This window comes from Mirounga angustirostris, unplaced genomic scaffold (genome assembly GCF_029215605.1).
Source record: "Mirounga angustirostris isolate CCGP_5_RB_7025 unplaced genomic scaffold, mMirAng1.0.hap1 SCAF_1, whole genome shotgun sequence".
Lineage (NCBI taxonomy): Eukaryota > Metazoa > Chordata > Mammalia > Carnivora > Phocidae > Mirounga > Mirounga angustirostris.
The window spans coordinates 157,269,516-157,296,832 of record NW_026991709.1 but is presented as its reverse complement, the minus strand read 5'-3'; the positions used below and the strand labels follow the sequence as shown (position 1 = coordinate 157,296,832).

Below are 27,317 nucleotides of genomic sequence, written 5' to 3'. Positions count from 1 at the left end.
TTGCTCCCACCCTCCGGCTGCCCCCGAGGCTTTGCAGACAGGACTGCATACACCCACATAATTTAATCCATCAGATGCTCCCGAAAGGCTTACTGCAAAATCAGCAGGGAAAAAATCTGTACCTCAACCATTCCTGCTCCAGGAGGAAATCACTTTCAACTCGTCAGTTAATTTTTTTCTTTGTTCTACACAAACCCATTTCTAAGTTATAAGCTCCTTCTGCTATTTCGTGATATGCTCTCAGTATTTATTTGTTTATTTATTTATTTGACAGAGAGAGAGAGTGCGCAAGCAGGAGCAGTGGGGAGGGGCAGGGGGAGCAGGAGAAGAAGGCTCCCCGCTGAGCAGGGAGCCTGACGACGTAGGACTCCATCCCAGGACCCTGAGACGATGACCTGAGCTGAAGGCAGACGCTCAACCATATGAGCCACCCAGGCACCCCTGCTTTCAGTTTTTATATCATCTACTGTCTCCCTGTTCTGGAGCACTTCCATTTCCAAGACAATCTGCATCATCTGTGTGTCATCTTCCTCTTCCTCTGTCTCCTTGGAGCCCCTCTTTCTGGTTGCTTGCTTGGAGTCTGTGCTCATGCTGTCTGTCCAGTGGTCCTTGCTGTCTGCTTGTGTTTCGAGAGGGCACCCACAGCCCGGTGTGCACAGGGACCTTTGGACCGTAGGCTGCAAAGCAGGAGAGGTCAGTGGTCAGTCTGGTTTTAGGCTGGTTGGTCTGCTCAGTAAACACAGGTCTCGTCTCCTGTCCTTATAGGGAGGGTGTGGCCATTAGCCATTCACTATCGAATCTTCACTGCCAGCCTATAAAGCAGTTGCACATCTGGCTTTCAGGTGATGCTGCTTCTGCAGGCCCGAGGACCGCTCTGAGTACCAAGGCTTGCAAGGTTCTCGCCCTCTGTGTGCGTAAATCTCCAGTGCAGTGGGGGGTATCTTCGATGTATAGTTCATGGCACAATTGAGAGCATGGATACTGAAGTTGATTTCTCTGCACAAGTTAAGCTTGTTGAGCTTCGTTTCTCATTGACAAAATGCGCATCATAATAGCAATTGCTATGAACATTAAATAGTGAATGGCTAATGCTCATAGTACTGTGTACAACATGTACAAGGCCTTCTAGATTGACATGCTAGCTCATCTGATCGCTGCAACAGTCCCCTGTAAGAAATAGGTGCTACCCAGGTGGAGAAATAACTTTGCCCAGGTTTTAAAACGAGCTACTTTTGCAGGAGGCCTGGCCCGAATGCATGCGCTAACCTTACTCCGCGAACTACCTGTAAGGGGGCCAGGGCAGGGCCTGGACGTGGCACGCCTCCCATAAATGTTAGCCTTTATCAAGTGCACGCGGTTTGGGACTGCAGGTGAAAACTGGGTGTTTTAAACTTTGGTAGCTGTGGTCACATTTCCCTATATAAAAATTCCAGTTTGCATAACCTCAGCACCCTGGGTGTTACCACATAGGATTTGCCAGACTGGTGAGCAAGAAGTGACAAATCCTTGTTGTTTTGATTTGACTTGCTTGCTTCCAATTTTTTGTTTTGAGTTGTGTGATTTTTCTTATTGGTTGGGTGTTCTTAATCCATTCTAGACATTAGATGCATGTCTTGGGTGCACATCCCTTGTGTTTGAATGTCGTGTATTGTATCTGTGCTGGCTGGGTTTTCCAGGAGGCAGAAGCTGGGGCGGAGGTAGAGTGTGTAAAAGGCTTACTGGAAAGACCACCTGAGAAAGGAAGGGGGGCACCCTCAGTCTCCATGCACACCCGCCAGTCTTGCCGCCTGAGGGGGCTGGGGTTCTGGGGCCAAGGCCATTGAAGGACCTACTTTGGGTGGGCAGAAATGGGCAGGCCCTCGCCATGGTAGTGCTTAGCCTCTGCCCCAAGAAGGACCCTAAGGAGTTATTGTTAGGGGCTGTGAGCTAACCACCTTCTCTGCAGCCAGGCTTTCTGGAAGAGTCCCCTGTGCAGGCCTCCTCTCCTCACAGGGAGCTTTATCTTTACCCAGTAACTTTTCTATTCTGGCTCTTCATTTTTTTAAAAGATTTTATTTATTTTAGAGAGAGAGAGAGAGCGTACATGTGAGCAGGGAGAGGGGAAAGGGACAGAGTGGGTAGGAGAACGAAAAGGAAATGGGAGAGAATCCCAGAATCCCAAGCAGACTCCCTGCTCAGCATGGATGATGTGGGGTCTCACAACCCTGAGACCATGACCTGAGCCAGTATCAAGAGTCGGATGCTTAACCGACTAAGCCACCCAGGTGATTCAAGGGCCCTTCATTTTTTAAACGTTGCTTTAAAAGACATTCCTCCTCCTTCCCAAGTTAAGAAAAGACATGCTCCTAAACTTTATTTATCATATAATTTTGAATTTTTCCTTCTTTAGTACATCTGGCACCAGTTTTTCTTTATGTGGCATAGAGCTCTATTTTTCTGTTTTTCTCAAAGGGACAGTTAGTTGTCCCAATTCCATTTGTGAGCAACCCCCCGTGCTCTGCTGATCGTGGTGCTGCCTTTATTGTCTCATCTTCCTGGGCTCAGTGTGCTGAGGTTGCCTCAGTGGGCAGGGTTTGCTGAGGTCACATGGAGCTGAGCAGCTTTGCTCTCTAGCAGTCTGGGCTTCAGGCTCCCAAAACAGAAGATCAAGTTCTCATCTCCAAAAGCCCTCTCTGGTCAAAGGACACGCTGAAGTCCTTGCTTGGCGACACTGGCTGGCATCTGCTTTCCCCTCTGTCACCCAACATCAGCCCCGACAGGTGACTGATGATGACCTTGAATCCACCCGGAGGCTGGTGGGAGATATGATGGGAGCCCACTGACAGGCACAGGGCTGCCCAGCTCGGGGACACAGGCTGAGGGCAGGGGCAGTTGCCCACTCACAGAGGTGCTCGACTTCCACGCTGGGAGTGGGGAGCTCAGCTGGCTCCTGCAACAGAGGGCTCCTCACCTTCTTGGTGGGAACTGGCTGAAATTGTCAGTAGAGCCCAAACGGGGCAGAGAAGCAGGTAAGGCCTGAAGGATCTGAGACTAGAGAAGCTAGGTGCACATTTTGGGTGCAAGAAGGAAGAAGAGCAAATTCGCTGGAAGCGGGAACTGAAAGGTTGGAGGCTGTATTGCCAGGTTCGTGTTTGGCAGTAAGGCCCTGGCAAGTGCCAGCAAGAGGGAGGGCATTTCCTATGTGTGTAACAGAAGGGGGTATGAGGGGTATAGTGATGCTAATAGCAGGAAGGGCAGCCAGGCCTTGATCATGATGCTAAGGGTGAGGATGGAGATCCAGGGGTGCCAAGAAGGATAGGGTGCTCCTAGCTGATGGCACAGAACCACAGGGCAAACATGTGGAAAGTCGGATAGCATTAACATGCTTCACTAAGATTCCCACGACACCTACTGAAGAAATGAATGAACACATGAACGTATCACGTCTGTGAGGGGAGGTAGTCCAAACAGTGCTCAGAGAAATCTGGTCATTAGAAAATAAGAAATACAGAAAATAAAGAACTCAGCCTTCAAATCAAGTTATCAGGACCTCAAAATACACCTAAAGCAAGCTGAAAGAAGAGGTAAAGAAAAGTAAGAGCATAAAGAGAAATCAGGAAGAATGACAGTTGAATTGAGCATCATAAGAGCCCCCCAAGGAAGCAGGCCTTTATGAGATGCACTCAGAACCACAGAGAAGGAGGTCACCTGTGGGAGGTGACATGGTCAAGAGTCTTGAAGGTGGGTGTGGAGTGCACGGGGTAAAGCACAGAGGTGCAAGTGGGCAGTGCAGAGCCCAGTGACTCCTGCATCCCCTAGGCTGGGGAGAGGGTGCAGACTCCAGGCCGCAGGAGCCAGCCACACTGTCTCCTTGAGCCAGTGCTTCCAAAGGGTTCCCCAAATGTGCGTGCGCTTCTGTCTGCTCCAGGCAGGGGCAGGCCTGGAGAGTGGCCTAGAATCCTCTTTGCCTCTTGCAGGGGTGAGGTCATCAATGGAGGATTTGGCCTTGTGCTGGACGGGACCCAGGAGGCTGAGCAGAAGGCCAAGATGATGCTCAGCTGGGATGTCTCCAACGGAGTAAGTCACATCCAGGCCTTTCCACGGGCCTTCTCTCCAATGGGGGTTCTGCCTCTCCAGATTGCAGACCCGAGAGAGTGTTCTTCTCCCTTCTTCCCCAGGGAACAGTCCCGCCGCTCTTGCTTACTGGTGTCTCCTCTCCCACTGTTGCTGGGTCTCTCCTTGCATCTTTTGGGGCTGTTTCTGAGTCTCTTTTGTCTCTTCCTGCCTCTGGCCCTACCCCTCCAGTCCAGCCTCGATCCCCATAGGGGCCCCCAGCCCTTCCCTCCCAGTGAGAGTACCCCACTGTTAGTGCTGACGACCTCCTTTCTTTCCAGCCTCTCAGAGGGGGCAGGTCTGTCAGGCCGAGCAGCTCTCACCCTCTCTGGCTGTGCACATGCATGTGTGGCCCTGCAGGGGCGGGGGGTGCCCTCCTGCCCCGTGACCACATCACAGGCCAAGAGAAGGGGTGGTGAGCACAAACAGGGGGCCAGGTGGTCATGGGGAGGATGCATGCTGGCAGGTGTGAGGGGGAAGTGGAGGGGTTCTGCGTGCAGGGGCCCAGACAGCTGGATGTCAGGTGAGGGGGTGAGCGTAAGAGTGGGGTGGAGGGGTTCCTGGAGGGGTGCTAACCAGTAGAGGGGGTGGTCTTCATCCTGAGGGCCACAAAGCAGTGAGGGGAGGGACGGGGGAGGCAAGCATGGCAGCAGGGAGGGCGGGGAAGCCCCGAGGACTGAGGTGGAGAGAACGAAGCTGATTGGAGAGAGATTCTAAGGCGGAGCTGAGATGGATGTGGATTCCCTGAGGATGGCTCCAGGATACCTGGCCTGGTACCCCTGAGTGAATGCAAGGTCTTTCTTGGACATGGGGTAGGCTGGGTAGAAGGATGGCCAGTTTCAGATCAGAGAGGCGGCTAAATACATAGTCCAGCCAAGAGAGTGGGAGGTCTGAGCTAGAGGTGGGGATGGGGCAGACACACAAGACTGCTGGCCCCACACACAGCACAGAGGGGCCCCAAAGTGGGCGAGGGCGGGGATTTGCAGCCCAGCGGCAGTGTGTCCAGAAGGCCCTATTGGGAAGCTGGTGTTGGCACCAACAGCTGCCCTGCTCTCTCCCCATCCTGCCGCAGGTAGCTCGGCGCTGTTGGTCTGGGAACCGGAAGGCCTACGAGATCATCTGCCAGACGATGCAGGACAACAAGGGCTTGGTGGTGACACTCCCGCATGAGGTGGCCGATGAGCACATGCTCCAGCAGGCCCTGCGGCCATGAGGGGAACCCAAGAGCCGGCCTTGGTTCCCTCATCCCCCCTTGGTCCCTGTCCTCACCCTCACAGTCACAGCGCATCTGTCACTACACACCTTTGTCTCCTGGGTTAGCAGTTTCACACACAAGCCCTCACTTGGCCCTCAATGCCCTGGAGGGCATGGCACCACCATCCGCAGTTTACAAACGAGCCAGCCCAAGCCAGAAGAGATGGGACCCTTTGTCCGTGACCCCTGGGAACCCTGGGAGGGCAGCAAAAGTCTCGTCCAGGGCCAAATCCTCTAGCCCGCCACAAAGTAGACTCCAGGAACTTTTGGGGGCTGTGCATGCCATGAATACTGGGCGTCAACCAGTCCCTTCAAAGCCCCTGCCATTCTTTCTTCCACCAAGGGAGCAGAGTCTCCTTTGGCCTGGTTTTTATCAATCACTCTGCCTCCTGTCTGCCTTCCATCCATGCATCCAGCTATCTTTCCATCTGCTGGCCTGTCTAGCTGTCCATGACATACTTTCTGTATCTCAGTGCCTCCAGCCATGGGCCCAAAGGAACACGGCCAGGCCCTGGGCTTGAGGGTCCAGGGAGGAAGACAGGGTAATAAAGGATTAGGGAAGAAAGGAAAGAAGCCATGTAAGGTGTCATGGGCAGGATGGCCATGGGTTGGTGGGTTGGCGGCAGGCAAGGTCCTGCCCTAAAGGGTCAACGGTAGTTTGTGGGGAAAAAAGGAGAGAAGAGGGGTGCCCCCGATGGCTGGCCCAGTATGAAGTGCAAGAAAATGCAGCCCAGTCCCTTTAGAGGGAGGCCCGCTCCAGAACCCTGCTTGCGACCAGGTGTCCTGCAGGAGCCCTGTTGGGCCTGAGGCTGCATTTTCGCACCCCTCCCCCAGATATCTGATCCTGGTAGTGGCTGGACCCATGGCCCAGGCTCAGATGCAAAGCACCCAGGCAAAGGGAGTTAATGTGGCCATGCTTTTCCAGGCCTTCCTTTTGAAGTAGGCACCCTTTTTTTTAGGGATTCCCCTACTTTTAGGGCTCCCTCCTGCCTCCTCAACTCCCGGTTGCCTATTGCCCCTGGCCTCTGGGGTGCTGCAGGCTTTGGGTATGATTGGCTTTCCCCCTGTGACCACCTAGCCCCTGGAGCTGAGACGAAGGCAGGAGGAGGACACAAGGTAGCAGTGGGGTGGGGGTGGGAGAGAGGGGGAAGAAAGACCCCCAAAGGTGGTAGTACCCTCTGATGACAGAGGAGAGCATGCTGTGGCGAGGACATTTGTCTTGTTTGGTTCACACAGTGGGACCCAGGCCAAACCCTTTGCCTTCCTCAGAACAAGCCCCTTTGGGGAGGGGACTTCTAGCTCCTGCCTCTAATCCAGGGCAGACCATGGCCTCACCCTGCTGTGGGACCAGGCCTGGGAGATGGGGGCCTGGGGGACTGCCTCCCTGTCTTTAGCAACCAATGAGCTATCCCCTTTCCTTTGTTTGAAATTGAAGTCTAGTTGATGCACAATCTTACAGTAGTAGTTTCAGATGCACAACGCAGTGATTGGACAACACTTCCCCTTTCCTTTGTAATTAATTAGGTTTTAGAAATGAAATGCCAAGACTCTGATAAAACTTTGATCTATTTAATTTATGTTAATTTATTTATTGGAGAAGGATTATAGAGGCCAAAACTTGCTTTCTGGAGTCCCAATGTGTGGGTATGTTTCTTTTATAAAATAAAAATTTCTCCTAAATTAATAGGTGGATGTGGGGCCCCGGGAGTCCTTAGCTTTCTCCTAACCCTGCCTGCCTGCCAGGACCTCAGGGACCTTGGCCTCTCTGAACCTCAGTTTTCTAAGCTGTATAACAGAGTGTAACACCTGCATCTCAGTCAAGGGGTGACTGTGGTTCTGCTTTATTCTCATCCAGGTTATAAAAAGCCAAGTGAAGGGATGAATTTCCTGCCCCTCTTCTTCCACCCTTCCCACCCCACTTACTGACGTTGGGACCTGCTCCCTTCCCTGTAAACATCCAGGGCCATGCAGGGAGTCAGGCCGAGCTGGCCCCACCACACTTGCTGGCTGTCCAGGCCAGAGGACCCCCCCCCCATGACCTCACTGTGCAAAGCAGGGCACCTTTGACCATGAACCTCCTTCTCATTATTTCCTAGCCTTAGCTCAGCCCCTGGAGCTCACTGACAAATGACCCACCCTACACACAGAATTGAGAAAGCAATTGGGGGATGGGTGTCTAAGGAGCCACAGAGAACCTGACACCCCTCCCCGTTTACACCTGCAAAGAGGAGGCCAGTCTAGCTGGGGTCTGTGTCTTCAACCACTCAACACTGTTTGTCTCCTCCCTAGTGGCCATTTCCTCCTTTTCCCTTACACAGTCCAAATTTTTCTGGACAGTAGTATGTACATTACCCCATAGTTGATTTTCAGGATTGCTTTGTCATTAAGAGTGACTATTGGCCTAGTTCTGGCCGTGAGACGAGGTGGAAGTCTACAGGGTAGGACCTCTGGGAAAGCTGTTGCTTTTTAAATAAAAGTGGACTGGATTGCTTTTTGTCCTCACCCCTTCCCCCTGCCAGGACCTCAGGTGTGATGCCTGGAAGCATAGCAACCCTGTTGTGACCACAAGGGCCACAGAAGCACATGGAGGATGCTCATGGAAAGGCAGAGGTGCCCGGGTTCCTGGCAGCATACAGAGCTGCTGTACCAGCCCTGCTGGCCCCACTCCAGCCTCACCTGTTAAAGCCATCCCTGTAGGGCTTCTGTTGCATGCAGCAAGTTCAGTGCTAAATCCTCCCATGGTCCGTCAACAAGTCTCCACGAAAGCACCCTGGTGCCTGTATCTGTGTGAATATTCCCTGTTCCTACGGAGAAACAAAGAGAGTATGTCAATGTTGAGACCAGGACTGCCCTTCTTTTCCCATCCAGCACCTTCCCTTAAGGACAGGCAGGCAGGGTTCAATGGCCAGCTTCAGGCCATGGCTCAGCAGGCGACTAGCCATGTACAAGGGCCTCAGACCCCCTCTTGGCTCCACTGCAAGCCATGCCAGTAAGCAGGCTATGTCCCTGGGCCACAGCGTGTCAGCCTGCTGCCTGCTGCCACCAGGGAGAAGGGATGCCCGACATCCAGAGTGGGGCCCCCATGCGGCTCAGCGGGAGTGGGGACAGCTGACCACAGCCGCGTGGACTGGATGATCAGGATGGCTTGTTCGGTGGTGTCTCAGGCAGACACAGGAACTGGATATTTTTCAAAGGGATTCTGTGTGCAGTTTAGTCTTATTTTTAAGAAAGCAGAGATGTGTAGTCTACTGAGAAATGTTTTCATCAAAATGATTAAAATAGAAACCAGTTGGCCATGACTGGCATCGGCTTCAGTTGCCTTGAAAATTCGATGTTGTGAATGTGTCAGGACCTCTCCCTGGGTAGCCTCTGGCCTCTGTGAACCTGGGGGCTCCCTGGGAATCAGACGCTTTCCTTGCTGGCCAGCCCCGGTCAGTTCAGGAGGGCTCAGCCAAGTGATGAGCTCTGTTGCCCCAGGTTTTAGAGTAGGCTCCTACAAGAGGGCAGGGGGCCAGACTTGACCTGCTGCTGCATTTTGTTTGCCCTCTTTAAAAATGTTTGACTTTGTCACCAATTTTTACAAGTTGGGAGATGTCACTTAAATATCCAGATTTTCAGTGTACTTAAGCCAAGCGATCAGGTGACACTGTGCCCTTGCCACCTCTGCATCAGCAATCAGCTGGAGGCTCTTTGGAGCTGGGCTTGTTTTTTCCAATTTGCCACAGGCCCTACTGATGTGGGAAACAAAGGCAGAAGAAAAATTACTAAATTTCCTTTCTACCTATAGCCCATTGACAAGTCCTTGAAACAGGCAGAGAGACATGCCTCTAGGGACTCAGCTGCCTCAATGTTAATATTTGGCTAAGGGCAAAAGACAATCCTAGCCTGATTCCCTGCCCCCCACCCCCCAGGATCCTGTAAGTCTACTTTAACATATAAAAATTCCTTTGGAAACGTCCTTTACCTCTAAACCCCCCCAAGATACCTGTTGGCACTCATCCCCCAAGCATATGGCCCACCGATATCCATCTGAAGGGTCTCGTGACTAAGGTTTTATTAGACGGTAATAAATGACCTTTTCCCAACAATAGCTAGCCCCCTCAAGGGCCTGGAAACCTTGCTTCCAAATTCCTTAGAGACCTATGCCATCCCTAACCCCCTCTCAAACTGAAAGTATATAATGGGCCGTTCCTCATCACCCTGGTGCAGCTCTTCCTGCCCACGGGTCCTGTCCCCGTGCTTTAATAAAACCACCTTTTGCACCAAAAATGTCTCAAGAATTCTTTCTTGGCCGTCGGCTTTGAACTCTAACATCTTTCCTACATCACCTACCAGTCCTTACTGCCCTCCAGTGGCGAGGCCAAGTGTGCCTATTGTTCCTTCTTGGGCTTGAGATGCTGGTTTCTTACACTGCCTGCTTCCCACTCTGTCACCTGTAGTCTCTGCTGGGATTCAAATATCTGTGTGTTATCATTCTCTAGATAAACAGAACCAGTAGGAGATGTATCTGGACATATATACATATATAATATAGATATCTGTAGATGTCTATATATAGATAGATAGATGTTGTTGCTATATATATCATGGCAGCCCCATGGAACCATAAGCTAGAGGACTGGGAAGGCCAGGGGCATAATTCAGTTCAAGTCCGAAGGCCTGAGAACCAGGGAAGAGATGGTGTAAATCCCCGTCTAAGAGCAGGACAAGATGAAATGAGGTGTCTCAGCTCAGTGGGATATTAAACAGGGAATTCCTCTTCCTCTGCCTTTTGTTCTGTTCAGACCCCAACAGACTGAGACCTCAACAGATTGCAGACGCCTACCTACTTGCAGAAGAGCCACCCATTTAAATGCTAATCCTGTCTGGAATCACCCACAGGGACATACCCAGAAACAATGTTTAAAATGGCCCACTGAAATTGATGGGTAAAATTAACATCACAGAAATCCCTGATGGAGAAGTTTCCTTTCACTCTGTGATATTTTGATTTATAATAAAAATATATATATTTGGTCTTCATTCCCATTTCTGGCACAGAGCTCCTTTTAAAACCCTTGGAATTTCCTAACTGGTAAGAGTGATCAAGGTGTTTTGATATTCTGGGCGCCTGGGTGGCTCAGTCAGTTTAAGTATCTGCCCTCGGCTCAGATCATGATCAGAGTCCTCGGATCAAGCCCCACACTGGGCTCCCTGCTCAGTGGGGAGTCTGCTTCTCCCTGTCCTTCCCCCTGCTCATTCTCTCTCCCTCTCTCTCTCTCAAATAAATAAAATCATTTTAAAAAAGGTGTTCTGATATTCATAACAAACTTCTTTCAAGTACACCTGAGTTTATGTTAATGAGGTGACTTTTGGAGAACACCTAAGGATGATGGCTGGTTGCAAGGGGAACCAAGGAGTAATGAGAGGGTTGGAACTTTGAGTCCTACCCCATGTCCTCTGGAAAGGGGAGAGGAGCTAGAGGTTGAATCATCAGTGGCCAATGGTTTGATCAGTTATGCCTGAATATTGAAGCCGTGGGGCGCCTGGGTGGCTCACTAGTTGAGCATCTGCCTTCGGCTCAAGTCATGATCCCAGGGTCCTGGGATTGAGTCCCACATCGGGCTCCCTCCTCGAGGGGAAGCCTGCTTCTCCCTCTCCCACTCCCCCTGCTTGTGTTCCTGCTCTCACTATCTCTGTCTCTGTCAAATAAATAAATAAAATCTTTAAAAAAAAAAAAATATTGAAGCCACCAAAGAAATGCAAAAGGACAGGGCTAGGAGAGCTTCCGTGGTGGGGAACACATGGAGATTTGGGGAGAATGGCATGTTGAGAGGGCATGGAAGCCCTGTGCCCCTTCCCCATACCTTGTCCTATGTGTCTCTTCTATCTGGCTGTTCCTGAGTTATCTCCTTTTATAATAAACTGGTAAGCTGGTAAGTAAAATGTCCCTCTGAGGGGTGCCTGGGTGGCTCAGTTGGTTATGTCTGCCTTCAGCTCAGGTCATGATCCCAGGGTCCTGGGATTGAACCCTGCAGCGGGCTCCCTGCTCAGTGGGGAGTCTGCTTCTCCCTCTGCCTCTGCTCCTCCCTGGCTCGTGCTCACTTTCTCTCTCATTCTCTCTTTCACTCAAATAGATAATAGATAAATAAAATCTTTTAAAAAAAAGTTCCTCTGAGTTCTGTGAGCCACTCTAGCACATGAATCAAACCCAAGGAGGAGGTCATGGGAACCTCCAATCTACTGCCGGTCAATCAGAAGCACAGCTGACTTGAAACTGATGTGTGTGGGGGGCGGGGGGCTGTCTTGTAGGACTGAGCCCATTACCTAGGCAATCTCCAGGTACATAGTGTCAGAATTGGGTTAATTGGTTAGTGGTGATGGAGGCTGGCGAGGTCCGAGGACCCAGAGGGCTTCCTACAGGACCAGCCAAGACGATCCTTGGCTTTATGCTGGATAGAAATCAAATGCGCGGAGAGGAAGTGAGAGCAGAGTTTATCGCAGACATCGAGAGAGCGCATACAGACAGAGCATCTAGAAGACTCAGAAAGGAAAAAAGAGTGAGTCTCATCTTTGCTTGGGGTCTGGGGTTTTTATTAAGGGTTGTGGTTCAGCACACGTGTCTTCTCAGGCATCCAGGAACAAAGACAAGTGTTTAGGTGTCCTCCGTAAGTCACTTCTGCCCTGGAGCCAGGGGTCTTGGTGAGTCAGTGGTCTTGGAAAACATTCATAATGACACCACCGGCCACTCCTTAGATGCTACCTGTTGTGCTGGAAGCCTCCAAAGAGATCATTAACTCCTTGACCTTTACAAGGAGGACACACATTATCTGTTCGATGAGGTGTGTGTAAGGCAGGCATATAGGTCCCAGCAAGAATAGAAGCAAGAAAAGGAGAAAAAAGCAGTTTTTCATTGGGTCCCTTTAGTTTCCCTGTCTCAGTGGTGTTGGAAAGAACACACACGTTGGAACTCCCAACCGCAGCCCGTCCCTACTCCTTCCAGAACTTGCGATACCCTGCACATGGACAGTGGCAATTCAAAGGCCACAGGGATGCCATCAGAGTGCTCAAAGCGGACTTCAGCTCCCTCCATTTTGACCTCAATCAGTACTTTCTAATTGATTAAATTCTTCTTTTCATTTTGTTTCTTAATTCAGGCAAAAGACCCTTGCGGCCAAGCAACCCCTAATGGGAATGAAACTACCCCTGAAGCAATAAGGACTGCCCTAAGCCAGAAAGACCATGCCCAGGATAAAACCTTCACGGCCCACCTGCATGTACCCATCCACCTTTGCCCCACATTTTCCTTATATCAACTGGGTCTATTTTCGGAACTTTGGAGACAGTCTATGAGACACTAGTCCGCGGTCTTCCTGGTGGTGCCTCAGTAAATTAATTCCTTTGTTTCACCACTGCTCGTTACTGTGCCTTTGGACTTTGTCAGCGGTGAGTGGCCCAACCTGGTCTGTTTGGGACCCCTGGAGTCAGGTATTCTTGCACCCTTTTTCCCCCAGCTATAGTACTGGGCACCCAGCAACATCTGGGCTGGTGGGATTTCTCCCCAGATGCAAACAAGTATGACAAGCACCTTATGTCTTCTCCCTGGCTGCCCCAAACCACTCCTGACACACACATGCTTGGAGACATCCTCTCTGACTGAGACACCACTGAACAACAACTATTCAAGCCCAGCACATGAGATCTGCTCCTCACTATAAGCCCTATTACTTGCAGTGATGGAGAACCTCAGGCAGTAGGAAGAGTGAGATGAGTCCTTGCCAAATGTTCACTAAAGTTGATTTCACCCATTTTAAAGTGTTATGAAAGATACCAGAAGTATCTTTTTTTAAAAGATTTTATTTTTTTGGAAGAGAGAGGGAGTAAGCTGGAGTGGGTGGGGGGGAGGCCAGAGGGAGAGGGAGAAGCAGACTCCCCGCTGAGCAGGGAGCCCAATCTAGGGGTCCATCCGAGGACCCTGAGATCATGACCTGAGCAGAAGGCAGATGCTTAGCCCAGTGAGGCACCCAGGCACCCCTGAAAGTATCTTTTAAAACCTGAAAAATCCAAAAGATGAAACTCACCCATATTCCCACCAAATGTTTTTCATTAAAAATTTAAAATTTTTCTTTTATTGTGGTAAAATATGCATAACATAATATTTACCACTTTAACCATTTCTAAGAGTGCAGTCCAGCAGCATGAAGTACACTCACACCATTGTGCACCCATTCCCACCATCCGTCTCCAGAACTTTTTCATCTTCCCAGATTGAAACTCCATATCCGTTAAGCCCTGACTCACCCTCCCTCCACCCCAGCCCCTGTGACCACCATCCTACTTTCTGTCTCTATGAATTTGACAACTCTAGGGACCTCATGTAAATAGAATTTTTGTGACTGGCTTATTTCATGTAGCACAATGTCCTCAAGTTTCATCCATGTTGTCACATGCGTCAAAATTTCCTTCCTTTTGAGGACTGAATGATGTCCTGTTGCATACATAAACCACATTTTGTTTAGCTATTTATCCATCTATGGGCACCTGGATTGCTTCCACCTTCTGGCTACTGTGAATAATGCTGCTGGGTATATGGCTTTGTGAATATCTGACTGAGTCCCTGCTTTCAATTCTTTTCAGTATCTACCCAGAAGTGGAATTGTTGGGTCATATGGTAATTCTATGTTCAGTTTTTGAAGAACCACCATACTATTTTCCATAGTGGAAAAAATTATTTAATTATAAAAATTACTTTAAAAACACTCATGATCTTGAGAACTCTGTAGTTACCAATATCTCTGATGAAAATAGAAAAATCCTCAAGAAAATATTAGCAAATTGAATCCAACAATACCCTAAAACTATCATTCACCACAATCAAGTAGGATTTATTCTTGAGATGCAAGGGTAATTCAGTATTTGCAAAGCAATCAATATGATACATCACATGAATAAGAGAAAGGATAAAAACCATGTGATCATTTCAATAGATGCAGAAAAAGTACTTGACAAAGTACAATGTCCATCCATGATAAAAACCTTTAACCTTCTCTCTAGAGGGAACATACCTCAACATAATAAAGGCCTTATATGAAAAACATCATACTCAATGGGGAAAAACAAAGAGCTTTTCCCCTAAGGTCAGGAACAAGACCAGGATGTCCACTCTCACCACTTGTATTCAACATAGTACTGGGAATTCTGGCCATAGCAATCAGACAATAAAAAGAAATAAAAGGTATCCAAATTGGTAAGGAAGAAGTAAAACTGTCACTGTTTGCAGATGAAAGGATATTATGTATAGAAAACCCCAAAAAACTTCTAGAAAAACTATTAGAACTGATAAATGAATTCAGTGAAATCACAGGATACAAACTCAATATGTAGAAATTCATTGCATTGCTGTACACTAATAATGAACTAGCTGAAAGACAAATTAAGCCAACAATCCCATTTATAATTGCACCAACAATAACAAAATACCTGGGAATAAACTTAACCAAGGAGGTGAAAGACCTGTACTCTGAAAACTATAAACATTGATGAAAGAAATTGAAGATGACACAGAGAAATGGAAAAACATTCCATGCTCAGGGATTGGGAGGACAAACATAATTTGTATGGAACCACAAAAAAACCTCAAATAGCCAAAGCAATGTTGAAAAAGAAGAACAAAACTGGAGGTACCACAATCCTAAATTTCAAGATAGACTACAAAGCTGTAGTCATCAAAACAGTATGGTACTAGCACAAAAATAGACACATAGATCAATGAATGGAACAGAATAGAGAGCCCAGAAATAAACCTATGATTATATGGTCAATTAACTTTGACAAAGGAGGCAGGAATATCCAATGGGAAAAAGACAGTCTCTTCAACAAATGGTGTTGGGAAAACTGGACAGCTACATGCAAAAGAATGAAACTGGACCACTTTCTTACACCACACACAAAAATAAATTCAAATGGATTAAAGATCTAAATGTGAGACTGAAACCATAAAAATCCTCAAAGAGAGCACAGACAATAATTTCTCTGACATTGACTATAGCAACATTTTTCTAGATATGTCTCCTGAGGCAAGGGGAACAAAAGCAAAATTAATCTATTGGGACTACATCAAAATAAAAAACTTCTACACAGCCAAGGAAACAATCAAAAAAACTAAAAGGCAACCTATTGAATGGGAGAAGATATTTGCAAATGACATATCTGATAAAGGGTTCATAGACACAATATATAAAGAACTTATACAACTCAACACCCAAAAAACAAATAATCCAATAGAAGTTGGGCAGAAGACATGAACAGACATTTCTTCAAAGAAGACGTACAAATGGCTAACAGAGACATAAATAAATACTCACCACTACTCATTGTCAGGGAAATGCAAATCAAAACTATAATGAGATATCACATCACACTTGTCAGAATGGCTATAATCAACAACACAGGAAACAACAGGTCGTTGGCAGAGATGCGGAGAAAGGGGACCCCTTCTGCACTATTGCTGGAATGCAAGCTGGGGCAGCCACTCTGGAAAACAGTATGGAGGTTCCTCAAAAAGTTAAAAATAGCGCTACCCTATAACCCAGCAATTGCACTACTAGGTATTTACCCAAAGAACATGACAACACTAATCCAAAGGAATACACACACCCCTATGTTTATAGCAGTATTATTTACAATGGCCAAGATAAGGAAACAGTCCAAGTGTCCATCGACAGATGAATGGATAAAGAAGATGTGGTGTATGTATACAATGAAATATTACTCAGCTGTAAAAAAGAATGAAATCTTGCCATTTGCAATGATCTGGATGGAACTAGAGAGTATAATGCTAAGTGAAATAAGTCAGAGAAAGATAAATACCATCTGATTTCACTCATATGTGGAATTTAAGAAACAAATGGACAAAGAAAAAAAGATGAACAAGAAACTAGACTCTTAAATACAGAGAACAAATTGTTGGTTACCAGAGGGGAGCTGGGAGGGGGAGAATAGGTGAAATAGTGAAGGGGATTAAGAGTACACATACTGTGATGAGCACTGAGTAATGTATAGAATTGTTGAATCACTCACTATGTTGTGCACTGGAAACTAATATAACACTGTATGTTAATTACACTGGAATTAAAACGACAACAAAAAATAATCCCACTAATGATCTAAAACAAAAGCAAATAGTGCCAACAGGAGAGAAGTATTTAGTGAAGATGCCCTTCCCCACCTCACTTTAGAAGCAGTCACAAGTACTAGCAGTATCTTGTGTATCTTTCTAGAAACTTTCTAAGGATGTGCAAGCATGTGAATATAGGTATAATTTTCCCTCCTTATACAAATGGGATCCTTCTAAACAATGTTCTGCATTGATTTTTCCCAATAATATATTTTTAGCAGAGCCAATCAGAACATGAAAGTCACTATTTTAAAGTGTACAAGTCAGTGGTTTTTAGTATATTCAACTGTGTTGTGTACCCATCACCACTGTCTAATTCCAGGGCATTTCCATCACTCCCAAAAGAAACACTGTAGCTCTTAGCAGTTATTTCCAATTTGCCCTCCTCTCCTATCCCCTGGCAACCACTAATCTATTCTCTGGCTCTATGGATTTACCTTTTTTGGACATATGAGTGGAATCCTATAGTATGTGGTGTCTTGTGTCTGGCTTTTTCCCCCTTGCATGTTTTCAAGTTTCACTCATGTTGTACCCTTTATCAGTACTTCACTCCATTTTATGGCCCAATAATATTCCACTGTGTGGATATGCTGCATTTTGTCTACCCATTTGTCTATTGATAGATACTTGGTTGTTTCCACTTTTTATTATGTAGCATTATGAATAATGAATAATGCTACATAATAAAAAGGATGTGCAAGCATGTGAACATAGGTATAGTTTTCCCTCCTTATACAAGTGGGATCCTTCTAAACAATGTTCTGCATTGATTTTGCTATGATGACCATTCACAAACAAGTTTTTGTGTGAATGTGTTTTCATTTCTCTTGGGTATATGCCTAAGAGTGGAATTGCTGGGTCATATGGAAATTCTATATTTAACTTTTTGAGGAACTGCCAAACTTTCTTGCACACTGGCCTCACCGTTTTACATTCCCAGCATAAATGAGGGTTACAGTTTTTCCTTCATCCTCACACTCCTTTTTCATTTTAAAAAATTATTGCTAATATTAGTGGATAAGGAATGTTATCTCCTTGTGGTTTTGATTTGCATTTCCCTAATGAGTAATGATGTTGAACATCTCCTCATGTGCTTATTGGCCATCTGTACATCTCTGGGGAGGTGTTTATTCAAGTCCTTTGTTTTTAAATTGGCTTGTGTTTTTGCTGTTGAGTCATGGGTTTTTAAAAATATATTCTAGGTAGTAGTTGCTTAGCAGATATAGGATTTGCAAATATTCTCCCATTCTGTGGGTTGTCTTTTCATTTTCTTTTTGGTGTTCTTTGACCTAAGAGAGTTTTCAGTTTTGGCAAAGCCCAATTTGTTTCACTGCTTGTGCTTTTAGTTTCATATCTAGGAAACCATCCCCTAATCCTAGGTCACACAGATATACTGTTTTCTCCTAATAGTTTAAGAGTTTTCCTTCTTACATTTAGGTCCTTGATCCATTTTGAGTTACTTTTTGTGTCTGGTGGGAAGTAGGGGTCCAAATTCATTCTTTCATGTGTGGATATCCAGTTGTCCCAGACCATTTGTTGAAAAGATTATTCTTTCCTGGGACCAATATATTTGGGGCATAAATTCATATTTCATATATATATGTTTCCTATTCTTTTCAATATTATGTATCTTATTTTTAAAGAACTGTTAATAATAAGGCATTCATCAATAAATATTTACTGAGAGTCTCCACTACTAGCTTCTGAGCATACAGCTGTGAATGAGACCGACACAGTTCCTGTCCTAAATGAGTGTACATTCTAGAGGGGTACACAGACAATGAATTATCCAGGAAAGGGGCCAATAAAACAACAGCAATTGAGAACTATACGAGGTAACAAATCGGAGGGTGGGGTGGAGAATAAGGGGCTGGGTGAGGGTGTACCTGATCAGAAGGCCAGTCTTCCTAGAGGAATCAGAGACCAGCTGTGCAGTCTAGCAGAACTAGTTCGGCTTGCTGGAGGAAATGGAAAGAGATAGGGGAGCCCTGGGATTGTAGAGTAAGGGGTGAAGTGGTGAGAAATGCGGGGGAGACCAGCTAGGAAATAAGAGCAATGGAGTGACTGGGGCACAGCTGATTTGCACTTTGGGAAGATCACAAAAGTCGGCTCTATTGAGACTAGATTCGGGGTTGGGCGTGGTGGAGGCTACGGATCAGCTGCGGTGTTATTTTCCTAAGAAACTAGGCGTGAAGGAGGAGTTTGGGTCCGTAGGGCAGGGACGTGGAGCCAAGTGTAGGGACTCCAGACTGAATCCGGGTTGAGGGGGTGGGGTGGAGGAGTTCAGGCAACAATGCGTAAAGGCTGAGGCGGTGTGGGACAGTACAAAGTTTAGTAGGAAATGCAATTGGAAGAGCGTAGGCAGGGGCCCCGGTGGAGGGGCTGGGTGGCGGGGAAGTATCTGGGGGCACTTCGCGCAAGGTCTATGAGCCAAAGGCCAGCGGCAGCTGGGCTGTTCGCAGTTCAGTGAGTCCAGCCTGGTGCCCGAACCCTGACTCTCCCAGTTCCCAGCTATGTGACCTCGGGCAAGGGACTCAAGCTATCTGTGCCTCAGTTTCCTCACATTTGTGAGTGTGAAGATAGCTGGCTGCTATTACTAATCCACTACCCAGATGAAAGATACGATTGTTAAGTCAGGCGAGCGTCGTTCCCCATGCAGGGAGTCAGGCCGCAGCTGGCGAGGTCGGGGTCGGCCGAAGTCCCCAGGCTCGGCGGCAGGCAGGGCCCGCGGGGCCGCGCCTGGGCGGCGCCGACCATCCCCAGCCCGGCAAGCCTCGCGCGGCGCCCCTCGGCTCACGCGCACGCGCAGCTCCGGGCCGGAGTCCGGTCTTGCTCCGCGCCGGGCTTTGGCGTCGACCCGTCGCGGCGGCCGCACGGCGTCGCGCACGGCTGGGCGGGGCGGACCGCGCTTCCTCTGAGGCGGCGGCTGGGACGCCGCGGCTGGGCCCAAGATGGACCTTCCGAAGCTGCTCGCAGCCCCGACCGCGCGCGGAGCCCAACATGGCGGCGGCGGCCCCGGCCGACTCCGTCGAGGCCCGGGGCCACCGCCTAGCCCGGGCCCCGCGCGCCGCCGCCTGTTACTGCTGCGGGGCCCCGAAGATGGCGGGCCGGGGCCGCTGCGCGGGGAGGCCCGGGCGGCGTCGGCGGCCCCGGGGCCGAGCCCCCCGCCCCCCGAAGACGGTGGCGACTCTTTCGTGGTACTGCTGGAAGTGGCGCGCGGCGCCGCGGCCGAGGTCCCCGGGCGGCGGGAGGTCGGGCCCGGCGCTGGCGCGAGCCCAGTCCCTTGCCCCCAGCAGGGCCCCAGCGGCGCAGCCGCCGCCCCCGGGTCCGGCGCGGCCCTGGCGGGCACCGTCACCATCAACAGCCAGGACCTGCTGGTGCGCTTCGATCACGGCGTCTTCACGCTGGCCGCCGCGCCGCCGCAGCCCGGCCAGCCTCCCCGGGGCCCGCCCGCGCCGCCGGGCGAGGAGGCCGCGAGCCCGGCCGGGGGCCGCCGCGGCCCCCAGGGCCCCGGCTCTGGTGCCCCGGGCTACCGCTGTCCCGAGCCGCAGTGCGCGCTCTCCTTCGCCAAGAAGCACCAGCTCAAGGTGCACCTGCTGACGCACGGTAGCAGCCAGGGCCGGCGGCCCTTCAAGTGCCCCCTGGACGGCTGCGGCTGGGCCTTCACTACCTCCTACAAGCTCAAGCGGCACCTGCAGTCGCACGACAAGCTGCGGCCCTTCGGCTGCCCGGTGGGCGGCTGCGGGAAGAAGTTTACCACCGTGTACAACCTCAAGGCGCACATGAAGGGCCACGAGCAGGAGAACTTGTTCAAGTGCGAGGTGTGCTCCGAACGCTTTCCCACGCACGCCAAACTCAGCTCCCACCAGCGCACCCACTTCGAGCCCGAGCGGCCCTACAAGTGTGACTTTCCCGGTAACCGCGCACCACGGGCCTGCGGGCGGGCTTCGGGGGGCTCCCGGGGCCCCAGGTCCAAATTCAGTCGCCCAGAGTGGGTGCGGCGTCGCCCTGCCTTCGGCTGCTCAGTTGAGCAGGATTTAAATTCCGTGGGCCAAGAGTGAGGGGCGGGAACGGAGCACTCTGGTGTTTGTGTTCCAGTTCTTTTCAGGTGATTTCGATTTGACACTTCAACCCTGCATTGCTGTGGGGATTTCGACAAAGGTAGCACTAAGAATTACAGCCTTCCTTTCCCGCGGTGGAGGCAACAGGTCCCTCTTAGAGGTGCTTCAGGTTAATGAAGGTGATAAAGCATCTTCCTAGAGAATTGATTTATGAGTCAGGTGTCTGTTTTCTTATGTCTCTCATCAGTTAGACATTCAATTATCAGATATTTAGGTGGCACAGATGAATCTGGCCAGATGCAACACCCTAAGGCCCTGAGGGGATAGTCACAGGTGTGTGGTGCATTGCAGTTTTCTGGCCTTTTATGCTTTTATTTTCTTTGGACTTCACAGTTTTGGGAAGTTCTAAAAATTATCATTTTACAGATGAAGAGTCTGAGGCCCAGTAATGTGGGTAAAATCCAGTGAAGGGTCCTTTCCCTTCTGTCCTTGCCTGCAGTAGGAGGGAATGCAGGCTCCAAAACAGTGAACTCCACTAGGAGAGGCAGATTTAGGTGCCTGGGGAGGCACAGGAGGAAGATTGCTGCCTGGGAAGGAGTTGGCTTTCTTGAGCTGGGGTGGAAGACAGTGTTGGTGGGTGACACAGCAAAGCCAAGGAAGGGAATGCGGGCTGTGGTGGTGGTGTGAGGTGGGGAGTGAAGTTGGAAGGGTGTGGGAGGGTCCAGTAGAGGGCGAGGGACCTTCCGTGTCCTCTTCATTAAAACAGAACCTCAACTGTGTGCCTAGCATGCGCCCTGCGTGTGTATTGATGCATCATATATGTGCAGTGCTCTCATAGTGATGTGTTTGTTAGAAAATACACTTAAATATAGTAGGGATTTTGAAAGGGTGAAATGAAAAATATATTAATAGGTTCTGATATTTTTTTCCCCACATGCTTGTGAACGGTCTTGTGCATCCCTCTTTGTGGAGAATATAGATTTAAACCACTGTTTCAGAACGTTTTTCAGTTGTACTCTATGAATCTGGCTTATAGACTGCTCCCTAGTAAAATGCACAAAGAGCATTATTCCAAGTATAGTACTAGGAAGATCAGGGAGTTTTGGGTTGGATGATCAGTAGTGTTCAGGATGGGTGGGTTCAGGAGAGGGACCAGTGAAGAAGCCCCATTAAATGTTCTAGACCTGAGTTTGCTGAGGCAGTGGGAATGGTGAGGGGGTTCCACGTAGGAAAGATTGCAGAGGCAGGATCAAAAGGCTTGACTGTTGATTGCAGGGAGGGTGGTTCTTGCTAAGGCAGAGCGATTTACCTGTTGGAGTGTGTGAATACACCAAAGCCCAAAATAGGGAATGAGGGGGTGGGAAGGGAGGGCAGTTTTATGCCAAAGAGGAGGAAGAGGATGATTTTCGGACATTTAGGAAGAGGAGCATCTCCCAGTTGAGTGTTGCAAGGGTAAGTAGGGTTCCTGGGGCTAGTGCTTTGATGTGCAGTGTGTATCTGCCGGGTGGTGTATAGGCACGATGGTAGCATGTTACAGACTCTGGGAAGAGCTGCCACAAAGATACCTGGTCAGCATGTTGCAACCTGGTATTTTCTACTCTAAGCACTGAATCTTTTTGTTAAAGGAGACCTATTAATGTGGAAAGTCTGGGGATTGCTGAGGTAGGCTCTTTTCTGGTGGCTCAACTGGGGTTGAAGATGGGAATGAAGGAAAAGGCCATGTGAATGAAGACGACCCTGGTAGCCTCCTTTCACAGCAGGGAACCCTGGTGAAATAAGCAAAAGGAAAAGGAGAAGCGAGGTAACAGCGGGGGCTGCTGCAGAGGATGTCAGGGAGGACATTTGTAATTTTGGAGAACACAGTATCACGTGGAGGGGCAAAGTCTCGGATAGAACAATGGTTTATGGCCCTTCCAAGTTCGGCCCTCCCAGACAGAATCCTTGTTCCTTAGTATCTAATATCTTGTTGGATTTTCGTTGGTCTCACACAGACAGCATTGACATTTGAGTTCACAAAATGTAAGAAAGATCTGTGCTGTGGAAACGGAGAGCACATGGCTGTGATTGGAGGACTTTCCCTTGAACATTCGCTTCCTATCTAAGTCGTATCACAGCAGGTGACCTGCGTGTGCTTATTGGCTGCCCTTAGCCACTATTACAATAATGGTTGTAACGGTGGTTGTAACTTTCTGGAGGTGCTTCTGACTCATTTTCTTTCTTGTTTGCTTCAGTGTGAATAGTGTCCTGGAGGGGTGACTAGTTTAGCTATGTTATGTGATTTTTGTCACACCAGTGAGCAGGGTTTGTGTTTTCTTTGTTCAGGCTGCGAGAAGACATTCATCACAGTGAGTGCTCTGTTTTCCCATAACCGAGCTCACTTCAGGGAACAAGAACTCTTTTCTTGCTCCTTTCCTGGGTGTAGCAAACAATATGACAAAGCCTGTCGCCTGAAAATTCACCTGAGAAGTCATACAGGTAATGAGCTAGAGAATAGAGCATTTGCACCTAAGATTTGTCTTTTATGATTAGCTTGCATTTATGATTATGTGGTGTAATTTTTTTCTTTTTCTAAGGTGAAAGACCTTTTATTTGTGACTCTGACAGTTGTGGCTGGACCTTCACCAGCATGTCTAAACTCCTACGACACAAAAGGTAATCTTTACATTTTGGTTGAATTAGCCGTATAGGAAATGAATGAGTTGTTTGTCAGTAGCAGAAGCCTATGGATTAAATACCTGTTGATTTTTTTAAGTTATAAGAAAGGGAGCCCATTATAGATAGTTTGGAAAGTTCAGAAAGCTGTAAAAGAAAACCACTCAGAATCTGATCACCTAATGTCAGTTTTTCTAGGTATACTTGTTTTTAAATGTAATTTGCATATTTCATATACAGTTCAATATTTTAAAAAAGTTAACATTGTGGAAGAAGCTTTCATGATGTCATTAGAAAATTTCCATGCTGATAACGATGTCCTTGGAGGGCTTTGCTTGTGTGCAGGTGATGTTCAGCACTTTACATATGTGTCTCCTTTAACCTTCACAATGACTCTGCCTTTGATGTTCTTACTTTTCCTGGTTTGCATTGGGACACAGAAGGGTTGGGTGGTTTGTCCATGCTTGCACAGCTGGGGATTTGAGAGGTTTTAAGTATAACAGTGGTACTTAGGAAAGAACTGTGTTTACGCAGGGACTTGAGTGGGTCCTTTTAGCATTGCAGTTGATTTTCTGTGCATGTTTCTCTTTGCCCTCTGCAGCTTGGAAACCTTGTTTGTTACCAGAATTTCTAAACATTGAAAGTAGCTTCATCAATACGTTTGGGACCCAGCTGTGTGTTCCTAGATTGAAGCAGCACTAATTGATGTGTCTGAGTCTCAAGTCAGCCTTGTCATTAAAGTAGAATTTCTAATTACAGGGTTAGCTAAATTGCAAACCTGTCCACATGGGTTAGAGAGAATTAAGATTTTCTGAAATGTACTGATCATTTTCTTTAAATGCTAAGAGTTTGTAATTTGCAGAATTTTAAACAAAGAATCACCTCCGAGGTCTGGTATCTCTGGGTTGTGTGAATAATCACTGTTCCCTGTTTTTCTCTTCTGGCAGGAAACATGATGACGACCGGAGGTTTACCTGCCCTGTTGAAGGCTGTGGGAAGTCATTCACGAGAGCAGAGCACCTGAAAGGCCATAGCATCACCCACCTGGGCACAAAGCCATTCGAGTGTCCCGTGGAAGGTAGATTTTAATATATTACTTTGAGCTGTAAACTAGTATGTGTCCATGTTGTTGTAAGTTTAAGTTGTTTAAAGGTAAGTTTTATTTGCTTCAAGACAAGGTGAGTGTAAGTTGCAGCATTAGATTTAATTGGCCGGTTTTAGTTAATTGTTTTATCTTGGGAGCAGTGTATTGAAAAGAACAGACTTTAGGATCAGACCTGGTTTGACTCTTGGCTCTGAAGTGCACTCGCCAGATCTGTGGCTCTAGTTACTACCTGTTTAATGTGGTGGTTGTGAGGAGTAGGTGAAATAAGCTGTGAAAAATGCCTGTTTTGGCATCTGGCACCTATCATGGATTCAGTAAATGTTAGCTGTGCATGCTGTGATTGGACAGCAGTTAAGTTAGGCTAGCTTTTTAAAAAGGGCATTCAGATGTTTTTTCTCTACATAGCGAAGGCATGATTCATGGGCAGAAGTGTGCTCGTGGCTCGTGTGTGCTGGCCTACTGTAAGTGCTGCAGGTGTGTGGGAGGGCAGAGCAGGTCAGTGTGTGCTTGTGAGTCTCATTCCTGGCTCCCCCCTCCCTCAGGTGATGATCTCAGGCCACCTTCTCTGGGCCTCAGTTTCCTTATCTGGAAAAGGGATAATAAAGACCAATTTGAAGCCAAGACCGGTTCCTAGAATGTCATGAAGATAATACAGATGGTTTAACCAAGACACAGTTCCTCCTGTCATCAGAGCTCCAGTTGGGGCACACCAGGTAGATCAGTACCTGTAGGGTGCTGTGGGGACACACAGGTCACCCAGACTGCTCCTAGAGCATGGGGGCGTGGGAGTCGTCTCCCAGCTGGCTGAAGAAGGAGGCAGAGCTATCCAGGGGTAGAGGAGGCAGGCGAGGCCAGTGTAGGGGCATCTCCCAGAATGGTGAGAGCAGCAGGCTGGGTGCTCAGGGCAGGGGAGTGATGGGACCATGATTGAGTTTTTAGGCTCAGTCTGGTTTCCTGGGGAGATGATTGGCACCTGCACTGGGGCTTGGCAGTGGGAAGGGAGAGAGGGCACAGATGAGAGAGATAGGAGTTAGACAGTGCACCAGCAGTGCTTGGTGATAGATTTGGGAGTAGGGGTTTTGGGTGAAGCAGTAGTTGGATCCAGCATCTCACTTGAGGTAGGCACACAGGGCTGGTGGTTGGAGGAAGAGAATGTGCTGCATTTTAGGTGCCCACAGGCTTTCCAAGTTCAGATGCTCAGGAGGCAGGGATGTACTGCTTGCTGGGGTTGGTGAGGAGGTGGGCTGGGAGTGAGGCAGGCAGCACATGGTGATGATCTAAGCCACGGAAGTGGATGCAGCGCTCAGGGATTGGTGTACGCTGAAGAGGGGCGGAGGAGTGTGGTGATTGAAGGCCTGAGGCTTCCTGGACCCCAATCCCAAGCCTGCCGCTTAAGTCGCTCTGTAGCCTCTGACAAGTGGCTCAAGCACTCTCTGCCTCTTTTCCCCATCTTTGAAGTGGTCGTAACACAGGGTTGTTTTGAAAGGGCCCTATTATGGCAGTAGCCATTGTTACCATTGCTATTAAACCAAAAAGGCCTAGGACAAAAACCCTGGGGACAGCCACAAACTCAGGTGGAAAAGTAGAAGGGGTGCCCTGGCAGGGGCCTAAGAAGGAATGGGAAGACTGTAGCCTTGGTAGCACTGAAGCCAAGAGAGGAGGATGTCTGGGAAAGGAGAGGGTCCGTCCTGAGTGCTGAGGGGCGGCAGTTTGGTGAGGACCATGGGCTCCTCCAGCAGGGTCAGTGAGGTCTTGTAGGGTGAGGGTCAAGGTTCGGTGGAGTAGCTCAGGCAGAGCCCTGCTCTAGTGCCTTGAGTGGTGGGGTAGGGTAAGGCAGGAGGTGGCTTGTGAGGGAGGGAAAGAGGAAGGGGGTGGTAGCTGGCTACAGAGGAGGGGTGGTTTCTGCCTTGCAGTAACTGGAAGCTTGAGAACTTTGAGCATGTCGAGCTGGTAGAGGCAGGTGCAGATGGGGTGACCAGTGGTGCTTGGTTGAAGAGCGCGCTTCTCCAGCGAGTGGAGGTGAGGGCAGGAGCCTCGGGAGAGGATCCTAGGACCCTTTTTTGGGTGAGCTGAGAGTTGATGATTCTTTTTTTTTTTTTTTTAATGAGAGTTGATAATTCTTGAATATGGGTGACTAGACCATTTTTTCTGCTTTTGTAATGTTTGAAATGTTTCATAATAAAAAGTTAAAAACAACAAAAAAATCAAAGAATCGTCACCACCCATCTTTTCATAGTAATTGGAGGAGACAGGGAGGGTAGGGCCACACAGCGGTGAGTGTGTATGGGGGAGGGCAGGGTGGTCAAGTGAGGATGGCACGCGCGCACGTGTGCGTGTGTGTGTATGTGTGTGTATGGTGGTGGCCGCAGCGGCCTCACCTCTCATACGCCGTGGCAGTGTATACAGAGTCAAGGCATACAGAGTAGAGGTTGGAAGATGTGTGTGGTCCTCCTGTAAGTGGTAGATGGGAGTTGAGATTCCCATGGTGTTTGTCATTGATGGGCTGCTTCTGCCCCTCCTCTGGGTGGGGGTAACTTGGTATAAATGTGGGGTGCTAGTATTAATAGTTTTGATTTGTTAAGAATGGATACAAATCTCGGTGTAGATACTGTTGCAGTTAGGAAAAGACAGCCATTAACACACGTGGAAAAATGGTCACATTGCTGGCCATCAAAGGATGTACAAATGAAAATGAAGAATATTTTGTTCTCTGTCGAGTTAGCAAGTATTTTTTAAAATGGAAATCACTGCTGACGAGTGTGGCAGACATCCCTGTTGTGGTTGACCCCTGTCCTCGGCAAAGCAGTTAAGTCTGTGTGGAGGAGTCCCACCTGGAAAGGGGGCCGAGGGACATGGCAGGTACAGAGTACCCCTGGGCACCATGTGGAGCAAAGCACACATTGCAGACAGTGCACCTGGGGGTGAGCCTGGAGGCGTCTGTTCTCGTGTGTTTTCCAAATGTTCTCTCATGAGCCTGACCTGGAAACAAGCTGGAAGC

The 27,317-nt window shown here is 48.6% G+C and overlaps 2 protein-coding genes and 1 long non-coding RNA gene across 13 annotated transcripts in view; 2 read left to right on the top strand and 1 right to left on the bottom strand.

The window, feature by feature from the left end:
* UROC1 (urocanate hydratase 1) overlaps positions 1-7,833 on the top strand; it is a 45,435-nt gene extending 37,602 nt beyond the window's left edge. The window contains exons 19-20 of the mRNA XM_045904189.1: positions 3,957-4,056; positions 5,165-7,833. Coding sequence (XP_045760145.1) covers positions 3,957-4,056; positions 5,165-5,305 — 241 coding nt within the window. The 3' untranslated portion in view covers positions 5,306-7,833. The remainder of the gene's footprint in view (positions 1-3,956; positions 4,057-5,164) is intronic.
* Positions 234-19,270, bottom strand: LOC123864002 (uncharacterized). The gene is made up of 3 exons (XR_006795694.3): positions 18,388-19,270; positions 8,023-8,150; positions 234-677 (listed from the first exon to the last, which is right to left on the bottom strand). It is a non-coding gene; the product is annotated as an uncharacterized LOC123864002 (long non-coding RNA).
* Positions 19,271-19,363: 93 nt separating this feature from the next.
* ZXDC (ZXD family zinc finger C) overlaps positions 19,364-27,317 on the top strand; it is an 82,877-nt gene continuing 74,923 nt past the window's right edge. For 4 of the 11 annotated variants that reach the window (XM_045904186.3, XM_045904185.3, XM_045904187.3 and 1 more), the window contains exons 1-4: positions 19,370-20,416; positions 22,885-23,037; positions 23,136-23,214; positions 24,162-24,292. In XM_045904186.3, coding sequence (XP_045760142.1) covers positions 19,453-20,416; positions 22,885-23,037; positions 23,136-23,214; positions 24,162-24,292 — 1,327 coding nt within the window. In that variant the 5' untranslated portion in view covers positions 19,370-19,452. Of the gene's footprint in view, positions 20,417-22,884; positions 23,038-23,135; positions 23,215-24,161; positions 24,293-27,317 lie in introns of all 11 variants that reach the window. The other 7 variants (XR_008505096.2, XM_054504536.2, XM_045904184.3 and 4 more) reach the window with 5 other exon arrangements.